Below are 12772 nucleotides of genomic sequence, written 5' to 3' on the forward strand. Positions count from 1 at the left end.
AAACCTTTAAAAAAAAACTCCCACCAGAGGGGCTGAGGCTGTAGCTCAGTGGTAAGGCACTTGCCTCGCATGCGTGAGGCACTGAGTTCGATCCTCAGCACCACATAAAAATAAGTATGTGTGTTCATCTACAACTAAAAAAAAAAAAAAAATCCCACCAGAACAGAGAAGGTGGGTGGTTATATTTAAGCTAAGCTGGCTTTCAATGTCACATGACTTACTCAGGAATGAGTGGATAAATGAAGGCCTTGGTATTGTAAAATTCATCCTTTAAGCTGGGCATAGTGGTGCACACTGATAATACCAGCAACTGGGGTAGCTGAAGCAGGAGGATCAAAAGTTCAAAGCCAGCCTCATCAACTTAGTGTGACCCTGACTCAAAATAGAAATAAAAAAGGGTGGGGATGTGGGAATGTGGCTCAGAGGTAAAGCACCTCTGGTCTCCCCCACTCCAAAAAAAAAAAAGAAAAGAAAAAAATATCCCTCCTTTCCTTGCATTCCAAATTCCTATTTGGGGCACTTGTCTAGATGGATAAGGCACTGAATTCAATTCTCAGCACCGTATATAAATAAATAAAGTCCATTGACAACTAAAAAAAAATATTTTAAAAAATTCTCATTTTGAGAGAACAAACACAAATAATATTCCCTAAGGGACAATAATAAAGATTTGGCCATTAACTATAGACCAATGTCTCCTTCAAAATTTAATGAATGAGGACGGGAGATGGAGCTCAGTGGCAAAGCAAGCACAAGGCCCTAGGTTTGATCCCTAGCACTGAAAAAAAACAAAAGAGGGAAAATTGTTTTCCTTTACTATTATAGAATATTTAAGATGAGTTAGCTCTTGGGTGAGTTTTCTGCCTTCATGTTTATAACTGAATTTCTCTAAATGAAAAGCATGCATTTCGTTCAGTGTAGACACCAAATTAATCATAGTACATTATTCTAATATATTTAACAATGTGGCTATTCTCATTTCCCATAGAAGAAGGTGCACAATGAAGACAATCCATGAAAACCAGATATACTGTCATGACAAGGACAGCAGGACCAGGCAGCAGAGGTCAAGAAACATCAGGCTACCCAATCATGGATGAAAACGATTTTTCAGAAGATACAACTTATAAGCAACAGGAAGATTTACCTTATGATGGTGATCTCTCCCAAATGAACATATGCAATGATTACAATTTTACCGGAAATACTAACACCCTCGATGTTATTCCAATAGGAGATGACCCCAAAGTAAAGGCTGCCCATGTTGAAACATACAGAAATACAGCCATGGCCATGACGTGGGATAAAGTTACTGAAAATGCTACCAATAAAAAGTGTGATAAAGAGAATCAACGCACCATGACTCTTCATGTTCAAGCTACTAAAGGAGCTGCTTCAAAGTCAAACGTTTCTGATATTTTACTCCATCATCTTTCTAAAGAGCAATTACTAAGAGTTCAAGGTATTAACTTTGAAACTCTCCCAGAGGCATGTAATGGTGACTGTTTTGATGAAACAGCTTTTATTAAAAATATTATTTCACGTTATGTTAAGAATTCTTTCCCAAAAGCACAAACCTCAGAATTCATTGACCAACTCAACCCCAAAAGAGATGTCAAAAAAAGCAGTAAGCCCACCGGTTCTCCTATCATGACAAAAGAAAATATCTGTGATTTAGAAAAGCCAGTTGTGACTGCAAATAGCAACCATCACGAAAATTTAAATTTTCTAACTAAAATCAAGGGTCCACAGGATGAACAAAAAAGTTGCCAACGGCAGACACCCCAGAAACAGTTGACAGAAAAAGCAACTTCAAGCAATGACTTCAAATATGGAAAAGGTCAAGTTCATTGCCAGCTGCCAGATTTCTCTAAAGTTGCTCTCAAAATGAAAATCCCTAAAAATCACATAATGAATAAGTCACTTACAATGACTAAGCCAGCCAGTTTTTCTCCTAAATTGAGAAACAAATCAGCAATCATGCAAGATATTTTAGAAACCATGTTTAGGTCAAAGTATGTTGAAAAACAACATCTGGAGCAGAAAAGGGAAAGTACAAAACCTTCACAACAAATGCAGGTAAATGAAAAGAGTCTCCTGTAAATATATACTGGGACTACTGGTCATCTCTGTCAGGGTGGGTTTTTGGAGGGTGAGTGGGGCTTAGTTCTGGTTCTGAGGTCTCATTCAGCTCCCTGGGACCATGGGGGCGAGGGACTTGACCTTTCAGAAGCTCAGTGATATTCTCATGAGAAGAATCATGGGCCAAATATACAACAGCATACAAGAGGGTGAAATCCAAATTCCTCAAGCCGGGGCATCCCCTTTAGTATCTTACTTCGTTCTAACCTTCTAAACTCAGCTTCATTACCTGGCCAGCCTAAACCTCTTCTAAGCCTCTGAATTCTCTGAGCCTCCTACCTTCCATGAAGCATCCCATCTCCACTTGCCAAAGACCTGCTCCTTTCATGGCTTCCTTCAATTTCCCCTGGACCATGTAAATTTTCAAATCTGCAAAATCACAATTATTTCTGTCCTTTGCTTATTTAGTACTTTTGTCAGAGCTTTTATCTCAGCCTGATTTGGATCAAAATAATTTAGAGGTAACTGTTTCTCCCACTCAAGTTTAAGACTCCAGAGGGCAGCAACATTATCTTCTTCTTTCCATTGTCTAATTTCCTTACAAACTTTGTCTAACAAACCATACAAACTGTTACATTGGTAACCACTTAATACAAAACGTTGTTAATGCTTAATCTATGCCTTTTCCCACTGCCCCACATCCCATCTTCTCATCCCTTACCCAACTTTCCAATGTGATGAGGCTGAGGATCTCATCATTTGAGGGAGAATAAATAGTAAGGCAAATTCACATTAATAATTAAAGTAGGCTGGGTGCTGAGGCATCTACTGTAATCCCCGTTACCCGAGAGGCTGAGGCAGGAGGATCACAAGTTCAAGGCTAACCTTGGAAAGTTAGCAATACCCTGTCTCAAAATAAAAAATAAAAAGGATTATGGATATAGATAAGTGGTAGAGTGCTTGCCTTGCATGTGTGAGGCCCTAGATTCAATCCTTAGTACTGGGAGAAATAAAAAGATCAAAGTGAACATTTTAGTTCTTTTGTCACTTTGCCAGGACAGTATGGAATTTCTTTTCAGCCTTTTATGAAGGGCATCCTGGACTGAATAGCAATGTCTGCCTGTTTCAATTTCCATCCCTCATTTAACCCAGCACTGGGAAATTTGAACCGGAACCTCCCGACACAACCTGGAGCCAGCAGCCAACCTGGTGGTGACAGCAATGCTTCCCTAAGTCTTGGAGAAATCTATACCTTTATGGTATTGGGAAGTTTCAAGGTTACTTGTTCTTTTTTTTTTTTAATTGGTGCATTATACTATACATAATATACTATACATAATACATAATATACATAATATAATATACATAATATACATAATATAATATACATAATATATAATATAATATAATATATATAATATATAATATATATTATATATAAATATATAATATATAATATATATTATAATATATAATATAATATAATATACATAATAGTGGGATTCATTTGTACATTCACATAATTTGATTGATCTCATTCCCCAGTACTTTCCTTTTTCCTTCCTCCTCCCTCCCCCAATCTTCTTGCTCTACTTTACTGATCTTTCCTTTGTTATTATTTGAATTAGTGCATTATAATTATATAGCTAAGGTGGGATTCATTATAGTATGTTTATAGTGGATATAGCATAATTTGGTAGATTTTGTTCCCTAGTATTTCCTCTTACCATACTTTCCACCCCCCGCTTCTAACCCCTTCCTCTACTCTACTGGTCTCCCTTCTGTTTTTGTGAGATCCTATTTATTTATTTATTTTTGCTCCCCCCCCCACACTAGTTTCCACATATAAGAGAAGACATTCAACCCTCGACTTTCTGAGTAGAGATTAGTCACTTAGTTCCATCCATTTACCAGTAAATGCCATGATTTCATTCTTCTTTATGGCTGAGTAAAACTCCATTATGTATATATACCACAGTTTTATCCATTCCTCTATTGATGGACATCTGGGCTTGTTCCATAACTTGCCTATTGTGAATTGTGCTGCTATAAACATGTGTAGGCATGTGTCACTATAGTATGCTGATTTTACTTCTTTTGAATAAAAAATACAAAGGAGTGGAATAGCTGGGTCATATGGTAGTTCCACTCCTAGTCTTTTGAGGAATTGCCACACTGCTTTCCAAAGTGGTTGTACTCATTTTCAGCCCCACCAACAAAATATAATTGTACGATTTTTCCCGCACATCCTTGCCAGCAATTGTTATTTGTATTCTTGATGATTGCCATTCTAAATGGAGTGGGATGAAATTTCAAGGTAGATTAATTTGCATTTCTCAGGGTTCCTGTTCTACTAGGAGGATAACATTAATATTGTTCCCAGTTCTCAGTCTCCTGTGTTAGTAGAAGGAGAATGGATATCAGGCTCATCTCTCTCTGGCAATGGTAGTTTGAGATCAGGCATCTGTTTTTTTTTTTTTTTTTTGTTGTTTGTTTGTTTGTTTGTTTTCCCAGCCTGTCAATTCAAGATAGAGAACTGAATGCTATAGGTTTCACATCCAGCCTATATTGGAGATATTCCTAATGACCACAGCCTACTTTTACCACTGCCATTTCATTCTCTGGCCTCTGTGTATTTCTGAGCTTTATGCTGGGAGCAATGGGAAGACCCTCAAGGTGATTCATTGTGGGATTAAAACAGTTAGCCTGTGGTGAGCATAAAACAACCACTATCTTGACACATATTTTGGAGTGCATGGCACATTATAATTCCTAGAACATGTTTGGTGTTAGCGAAAGGACCTCAACAGAGCTGCTAGAAAGATCAACAATGGTTCCTGAGTCATGGAGCTTACAGTATAATTTTAGGAGAAATGTTTGGGTATTCCACCTTCTGGTATCAAACATGATCATAATGATAGCTAAGATGTATTGCTGATATTATGGTAAATATTTAACATTTAATTCTCATAGTAGATTCTATTACTATCTCCATTTCACCACCACGAAATTTGATGCTTACAGTGATGAGGCAATTGCTTGTGTCACCCAGCAAATTAGTGTCATAGTGGAATCCAACCCAAGCACCATGGACCCAGCTCTTGACCACAGAACTGGGCTGCCTCCATGATGACCAGAACACATCAGTTGTCCTGGAGGCAGCCCATTGATCATTCTGAATAATGGTGTAATTGGTCAATTGCAACAGTAATGTTTTCTTATTCTTTAACTATGCAGATGGAGCCTACAGTACACAAACATCAAGACTTTCTTACAGGTATAGAGTTTTAAAACTTCTTTGATTTAGAGTTTCAAAGACTATGTTGAATAGAAATGGTGAAAGAGGGCATCCCTGTCTTGTTTCAGTTTTTAGGGGGAATGTTTTCAATTTTTCTCCATTTAGAATGATATTGGCCTTGGCTTAGCATAGATAGCTTTTACAATCTTGAGGTGTGTTTCTACTGTCCTTAGCTTTTCTAGTGTTTTGAACATAAAGAGGTGCTGTATCTTATCAAATGCTTTTTCTGCATCTATTGAGATGATCATATGATTTGATATGTGTTTTGAAAATTTCTAGAAGAGAATAGCAAGGCTGATTACTGCCACAGATTTTTGTTTTCAGTACTTAATAAGACGGAGATGATTTGAAACGCATGGATGCCAAAACTTGTTCTTTCTTATGTAGAAATAAAAACTGAGACACATTTGTTGAAGTTGTCATCCACCTCTCAGAAAGAGGCCTTCTCAAGTACTTACATATTTCAAAAGCTATCCCAAGGCAAGCAGATGTGTCAAAAGTTAAAAGAACAGACTGATCAACTGAAGACTAAGGTGATACTTTTAAAATTTATTATATAGGGGCCGGGCTGTAGCTCATTGATAAAGCGCTTGCTTTGCATGTGTGAGGCACTGGGTTCGATCCTCAGCACCACAGAGAAATTAATAAAGATACTGTGTGTTCATCTACATCTAAAAAATTTTTTAAAAACTTATTATTTAAACACTGGAGACCATACTATTAATGAAATATTATGTGTTTTTACTGCAGGTACAAGAATTTTCCAAAAAAATAAAACAAGACCCTTTCTGCCATTTGAAAGAAAAAAGAATGGTAATGAATTTGATTTAGTTTTTTAAAATCTTTATTAGAGAATTTGACATGGGTAAATACAAATGACTTCATGGTACCACCGTTTTCTCTAAAATGGTGGGAGTGGAATGTTCTGGTAGGAAATGTTTGGCTGAAGATTAAACTGTCTTAGTTTATGGGACTAAAAGAGTTTAGAATTCTGTTTCTATAAGAATTTAGCTCTCTTTCCTTTCCAGGGGATAGATACATCGCTTACCTCACTAGTCAACTCGTAAATCTGAGTTATGCTCAAGAGAAGAACATGGAAGCCATTATAAAGAGGGTGCCTGTCCTAGTTGATGGGTCCTGGTGGATTTAGGTTATAAAAATTGCTAGTATCTGGCAACTCAACATTTAAGACTTTGAAAACTTAAGATCAAACTTGAGGCAATGCTTTTCAGGTCAAAATCTTTTACTTTCACACCCTTGCTTGTTGTTATATTTAATCACTCATTTATGTTGTCACTCTAACAGCCTTGTTATCAGTGACAGGGTTATGGGAAACGTGTGGACAATGAAGCAACAGGCCGAGGCTGGGAGAACCATAGATGGGCTGAAGTGGAAGATGTAGTTCAGGTCATCGAGTCAGCAGCAAGGCAGGTAGTGGGGAGTCCTGATGTGTGCACAAGCAAGATCCAGGGCGGGCTGTGCTGTAGAAACCTAAAAGTATGGGCCAAACCCAGGAGAACCCAGATGCTAAAAGATACCATGGATTATCCATTTACTCATCATATTAATTAAATCATTCATTCCTTCAAAAACCATGCACCAGGCCTCAGGGATTTGGAAATGAAGAAATTCTTCCTTTTCAAATGGCTTATAGTCTCCTACAAACAGGATGGTGAACAGATTGTTAAAATGCATCTTAAGAAAGGTTATAGATGATTCTCATGACAGCCTAGGAGAAGCTCCTCCTGGCTATTGAATGCTTTGGAAAGCTTCCTGGAAGTGACTTTTAACTTGGTGTATCTCAAGAGGAATAAGGGTGAGTTCAGCAGAATAGGAGGCAGAGAAGTCTTCTGGAAGAAAGGAAACCACAGATTCAATAGTGTGAGGGCAAAACCTGCCTCTCATGTAATTTGTCAGATGGAGCTCAGTACATCATGAAAGGCCTTTAAGTAATGCTAAGGAGCTTAGATTTTTTTCCCTGAGTTTGAGTGATGGGGCAACATGGAAGGATTTAAAATTGAGAAATGGCAAGCACCAAGCACTATGGTAGGCATAGACCCAATGCAGGACGAGTTTGAGAACTTGAAGGCTGGTGTGAGGAAGATGAAGAGGGAGACAAATCTATGTGTTTAAGGTAGTGGTGGCAGATTAAAGGAGTGAATAAAGAAAAGTAGGAGGCTTGGATGAATTCCAGATTTCTGGCTTGGGTGACACAAAGGTCAGGAACAAAAGTGGAAGATCCAGTTCAGAAGGGGTGTGGAAGGCAGGCAGAAGGCAAGATGTCAAGTATAATTTGGACACCTTTGAGTATGAAGTCCCTAGGGACATTCAAATGAGGATGTCCAGTAGGCCCTTAGTGTGATGGGTCTGGCCCTCAGAAGCATTTGGGCCAGAAATGTAGATTTGGCATAGCCGTGAGTTGAAGCTATGGAGGGATTGAGGTTGTCCAGGTCAAGTGGGAAGTGGAGAGGGTCAAGGAGAGAGTCACTGGTCAGCAGCAAGCAGAGGGCAGGGGAAAAAAAAAAAAAACAGAGAGGCCCAAAAAGGAGACTGAAGAGGAAAGACCCAAAAGATCAGGAGCAGATCTGAAGAGGAAGAGCTATTGAAGCCCCAGGAAGGAGGTTTTTAAGAAGTAAGGAGTTAGGGCTGGGGTTGTAGCTCAGAAGTAAAGCTTGCCTAGCATGGGTGAAGAACTGGGTTTGATCCTCAGCATCACATAAAAATAAGTAAATAAAACAAAGGCATTGTGTCCATCTACAAAAAAAAAATGTAGGAAATTGGGCCACACCATTCAAGGAACAAAGGAAAATAAGATGTATATTGGTCAGTGGCAGATCACTTGCCTAGCATGTGCAAAGTCCTGGGTTCAATCCTCATCACTACAAAATAAAAAGAAAGACAAGTTGAAAAATCGTCTATTAAAAAAAAAGTGCATTGGACTTGGCAAGCCTGGTTTCACTGAGGTGGTGGATGGGAAGGCAAATTGCAGAGGCTAAGGATTAAATGAGAGATAAAGGAGATCTCTCAAAGGCGAGAGTTTGGGGAGCTTGCAGGACACAGAATTTTAGAGGGCAGAACAAAGCAGAACTGGTTTAAGGCAATAGCCTTCAGAGGCCTCAAGTCAGAAAGATCCTTCTGATGGTAGAGGGTAAGTAGAAATTCCTGCTGAGACAGGGAGAACAGAAAACTAGCTCCTGAAAGTTTCAGCCTGTGGTCTGAGCGTTCCAGGCCCATTTGGATCAGTGTTGGAAGAAGGCCAGACAGGGTGGAACCAACCTTCTCAACTTGAGCAGCACAATAATGGGAAGCATTTGGATTTTGGAGCAGACATCCTAGTTCTACTTATTGGTTATACAGCTTAGACATGTTGTGGCACGTCTCCCATCTCAGAATTGTTCTGAGAATGAAAAGAGATACAGTTATGTCTAGAAAACTGTGCCCTATCTTCTGGAATATAACATGATTTATAACTCCAAGATCCTAAATTAGAATTAATACTTGGCTTTCTTTTCTTCTCATCCTCTGGCCTTTGAATACTTGATTTCCTCTCATGGCTTTAATTGCCATTTATTTGCATGCTACAAATTCCTAAACCACTGTTCCTAGCTTTTTTTTTTTTAATATTTTTAGTTGTAGGTGGACACAATGCCTTTATTTTATTTATTTATTTTCATGTGGTGCTGTGGATTGAACCCAGTGCCTCATACCTGCCAGGCAAGTGCTCTACCACTGAGCCACAACCCCAGCCCCTAGCTTTTCATCTATAGTTCCAGCACCGGTGCGTGTCTTCCTGGGTCTCCTGCTCTCCCTGCAACTCTAGTTCAGCCTTGATATCTTCACTCAAACTTGCTAGCCTTCTCCAATTCCTCATTTTACTCAAATCTATTACATTCTTTCCACCTCCCAACCCAGAAACTCTCTAGTTTGTTAGATTCTTAGTACCAGGATCTCTTCCTGGCAGGGAATAGATGGCTGGCTCAAATGGGGTAACCGAGGAGAGTTTAATAAAGGCATTCTTTTACAACAGTGTAAGATTAAGGAAAACCAATAAAGGATGAGAAAGCCTCTCATGGAAGGAATGTGGGGAGCTGCTTCACCTGCAGGCTTAAAGGAGCAGAGGAAAACCAGGCACCGGAGCCTACAGGGAGAGCTGTAGCTGTAGGAATAGTGGACAAGCTCTGTGGCTTTTGATAGACTGACATTAGCCAATCTATGCAGGAAGAAAGAAATCAGGGAAATAATGACTCTCACTCCTACCTCATTGTCTCCAACTCCTCTCTCCTCCTGCTGCCAACTGTTGGCTGGAAACAACTGAAGCCAGGGTAGAAAAGAGCCTGTTGATACAGTTGACTCAAAGTTAGCCCCTGACTGGGGCACAGAGAAAGAGAGAGGATGAATACAGGGAGGAAACGGAAAACAGCCACCAAACTTGCCATTTTCAACCCTATGGCCAATATGTTTCTAAACTCTTGTCTATTTGTTAATATTAACAAGAATGCATAATAGTAGCAGCTATTACTTTTGTATATGTATAGATAGTACCTGACTTAGGATGGTTTAACAATATTTCAATTTTATGATGATGCCAGGTAATACCCATTCAGTAGAAATCATGCTTTGGATTTTGAGTCTGAATCTTTCCATGGCTAGGGACATGCAGTAAGGATACTCTCTCAGATGCTGGGCAGTGAGAGCCAGCCACACAGCTCTGAGTTAGCCTACAATCATGAGAGTAGACAGCCAATACTGTACAGTGGTCTGTGTTCAACAAATCACATGAGCTATTCAACACTTTCCTTATAAAATAGATTTTTGTGTTAGGTGATTTGTCCCAACTGTAGGCCGATGCAAGATTCTGAGCACATTTAAGGTAGGCTGGGCCAGACTATGATGTAATGAATGCTTTTCTACATGTGATATTTTCGATTTTAAATTTACAATGACTTTTTCAGGATGTAGCCCCATTGTGAGCAGTGGAACACTGGTACTGTGCTCCTAGCATGGTTATCTTATTTAATTTTCAGAAGATGGGAGCTATTATATTAATTTTACAGATGAAAAATTGAAGTTTCAAGAGTTTGAGTTATCTCAAATAATTCAATTAGTAAGGGACAAAGTCTGAACTTGAACCCTGTTTTGTCTGCATTGTAACCTCATTGTGCAATATTCCCACCCTTGGCAACATAGCTTCAATTCCTCCTTTAATCTCCATTTTCATGAATACTGCCTAGTCTAGGCTTCCCTGAGCATCCTTTAAATCTGACTTCAAACTTACTTCCTCCATTGTGTCTTGGAGTCAAATACACAGTCTCTCTTTTCAACAGAATAAAATCATTTAGACTAGGACTGTTCCTGAGATAGTTTTTTAATCTCATGCCTCAGGCCCAGGGTCAGACATAAGCAGGACTCAGGGAATGTTTAGCACCTGAGGATTTGGGTCAGAAGCCTCTACATATCTTCAAGAGAGGATCCTGACCTGAAGAGTTTAAACATTCATTTATACAAAGCAGCCCGAGGTGACTTCTGCAAGACCCACCCACTTTTCTGGCTAAATTTTGCTATTCCTTCCCCATCTTACCCTCCAGCTGCCATAGACTGAAACCCAGGACCTTTAACTTCAGATCCTTTTTAAGATCTATGTGACTTCAGACATAATTTCTAGAGCTCCTGTTTTCTTCCTCTACAAAACCAGGATAATGAAGTCTCCTTTGCAAATTCACAACATTGATGTGAAGATTAAACAAGATAAAGTGCTCTATAAGTAAAAGTCATTCTGCAAAATACAGGATAATGAATATGCCATTTAGGAGTTCAGAGGCCTCCAAGCGGGTTCCGAGGGAGAAATCAGAAATGACTGTATTTTTCAGCCATGTGCTGTGAGGGGGTTGCGAGTGCCAAGATGACTCTTGGGTTGTCTATATTTTAGATGTCAGATTCTGACACTACTGTAGGGTCACCTACTCTGCGTTTTTGGGAAAACAACTACACACACAGCTTACATGTGGATGATTCCAATGACTTCACTTGCTACAGGTCCTGAAGAAACTTCAGGAACACCTTGAAGTGCTGGAACAGGAGTTGCTGGCCTCCAAGGAAAAACATTTGGGCTTGCAGCAGCAAATCCACAAGCATGAATGCCCAACTGTAGATGACTTTGATCCCAACAGGTCAGGTTCACACCTACCGTGCAAGGTTCATGGGCCCAAGGTGGCCTCTTTCACGTGGGATTCTGAAGTAGCCACTGGCTTAGTATGTGGAGAGCCACTGGTCTAGAGTCAGCAAAAACTGTGTCACCAAAGGGAAAAAAGTGACCATTCTCTCTTGTCACAAGTAGCATGGATCATCTGTGATGTGTAAGGTGCTATGCTGGGCATCGATCCCAAATGACCAGTTGTCTCCTGGGACAGAGATACTATGCCACAACTTTATATTCTGTTGGAGGTTATTTTAATTGGTTCTGAGACTCAGAGGAGCACAAGAAAATATCAGAAGAACTCATGTGCTCATGACAGAGGGCCTTCTCCTCTCCTGTCCTCCTCAGCTCTTTCCTAGTTCTCTCTGCTTCTAACTTTGCTATCCCTGGCTGGTTCTTACCTACTGTCCATTTTTTACTCCTTCCTTTTCCATCCACTGACAGTTCTGAAGGGCGGTGGCAGGAGAGGATCATTGGAAAGTCGATTTGCGCGGAGGTGAAGGACCTTCAAAATCCTGATAACGGAAAACAATTCCTGAGTTAATTCACATTAGAAACTTGGACGCACACTCCTCTTGAAGTTTCCAATTGGCCATTTTTATGGAATCATTCTCTTCTCGCTTCACTCCAAACAATTTTAAGATCCATTCCAGAACTCCAGGCTAAGATTGTTTCTATTTAATTTCCTGGTACAAATTAAAAGAAACCATTGAGTAATATTTGTGAAGTTCAACTCTTTCTACTCACAGCATTTTAATGTGGAATCATTCTTGATGCCAAAATATTTTAATGATTTATGTTTCAGAACTAGCATCCTGAGATGTTTTTTCCCCCCTGAGGTACAATTTACTTTTTTTCAAAATGAATGGAACCTCTGTCTGCCTTTATTTCAATACTGTATAATTAAACAGCAGGGATGAGGTTTTAATATTGATTTTTTTTCCCCAATGGCTTTTTCTCCCTGGCGGGGGGGAACCATCTCTACATTCTTCTGCTTTTTTAAAAAACTAATAGAGTAAGTATATTTATTTTCAAGGAATCTCTTAGCTGTCATTTTCAAGACAGGCCTCTGTGTGCATTGAGACTGAAGTTATGCAATGCCTTATTTATATCCTAGTTGCAACCACACTGTGCCTGGCACAAGTATAAATCAAAAGGGTTTTAACTGCAATTATATCCCATATACGGGAAAAACTTTC

The 12772-nt window shown here is 39.4% G+C and overlaps 1 protein-coding gene across 1 annotated transcript in view; it reads left to right on the forward strand.

Moving 5' to 3' along the window:
• The first annotated feature begins 1092 nt into the window (after window positions 1-1092).
• The window catches only part of Aknad1 (AKNA domain containing 1), a 36053-nt gene continuing 24373 nt past the window's right edge, over window positions 1093-12772 (forward strand). Inside the window, 5 exon segments of the mRNA XM_058586306.1 lie at window positions 1093-2079; window positions 5320-5359; window positions 5768-5913; window positions 6131-6193; window positions 11414-11547. Coding sequence (XP_058442289.1) covers window positions 1093-2079; window positions 5320-5359; window positions 5768-5913; window positions 6131-6193; window positions 11414-11547 — 1370 coding nt within the window.

Source organism: Marmota monax, unplaced genomic scaffold, assembly GCF_021218885.2.
Source record: "Marmota monax isolate L192 unplaced genomic scaffold, Marmota_monax_Labrador192_F-V1.1 WCK01_AAM20220418_F8-fsc00181, whole genome shotgun sequence".
In the NCBI taxonomy this organism is placed as follows: Eukaryota; Metazoa; Chordata; class Mammalia; order Rodentia; family Sciuridae; genus Marmota; species Marmota monax.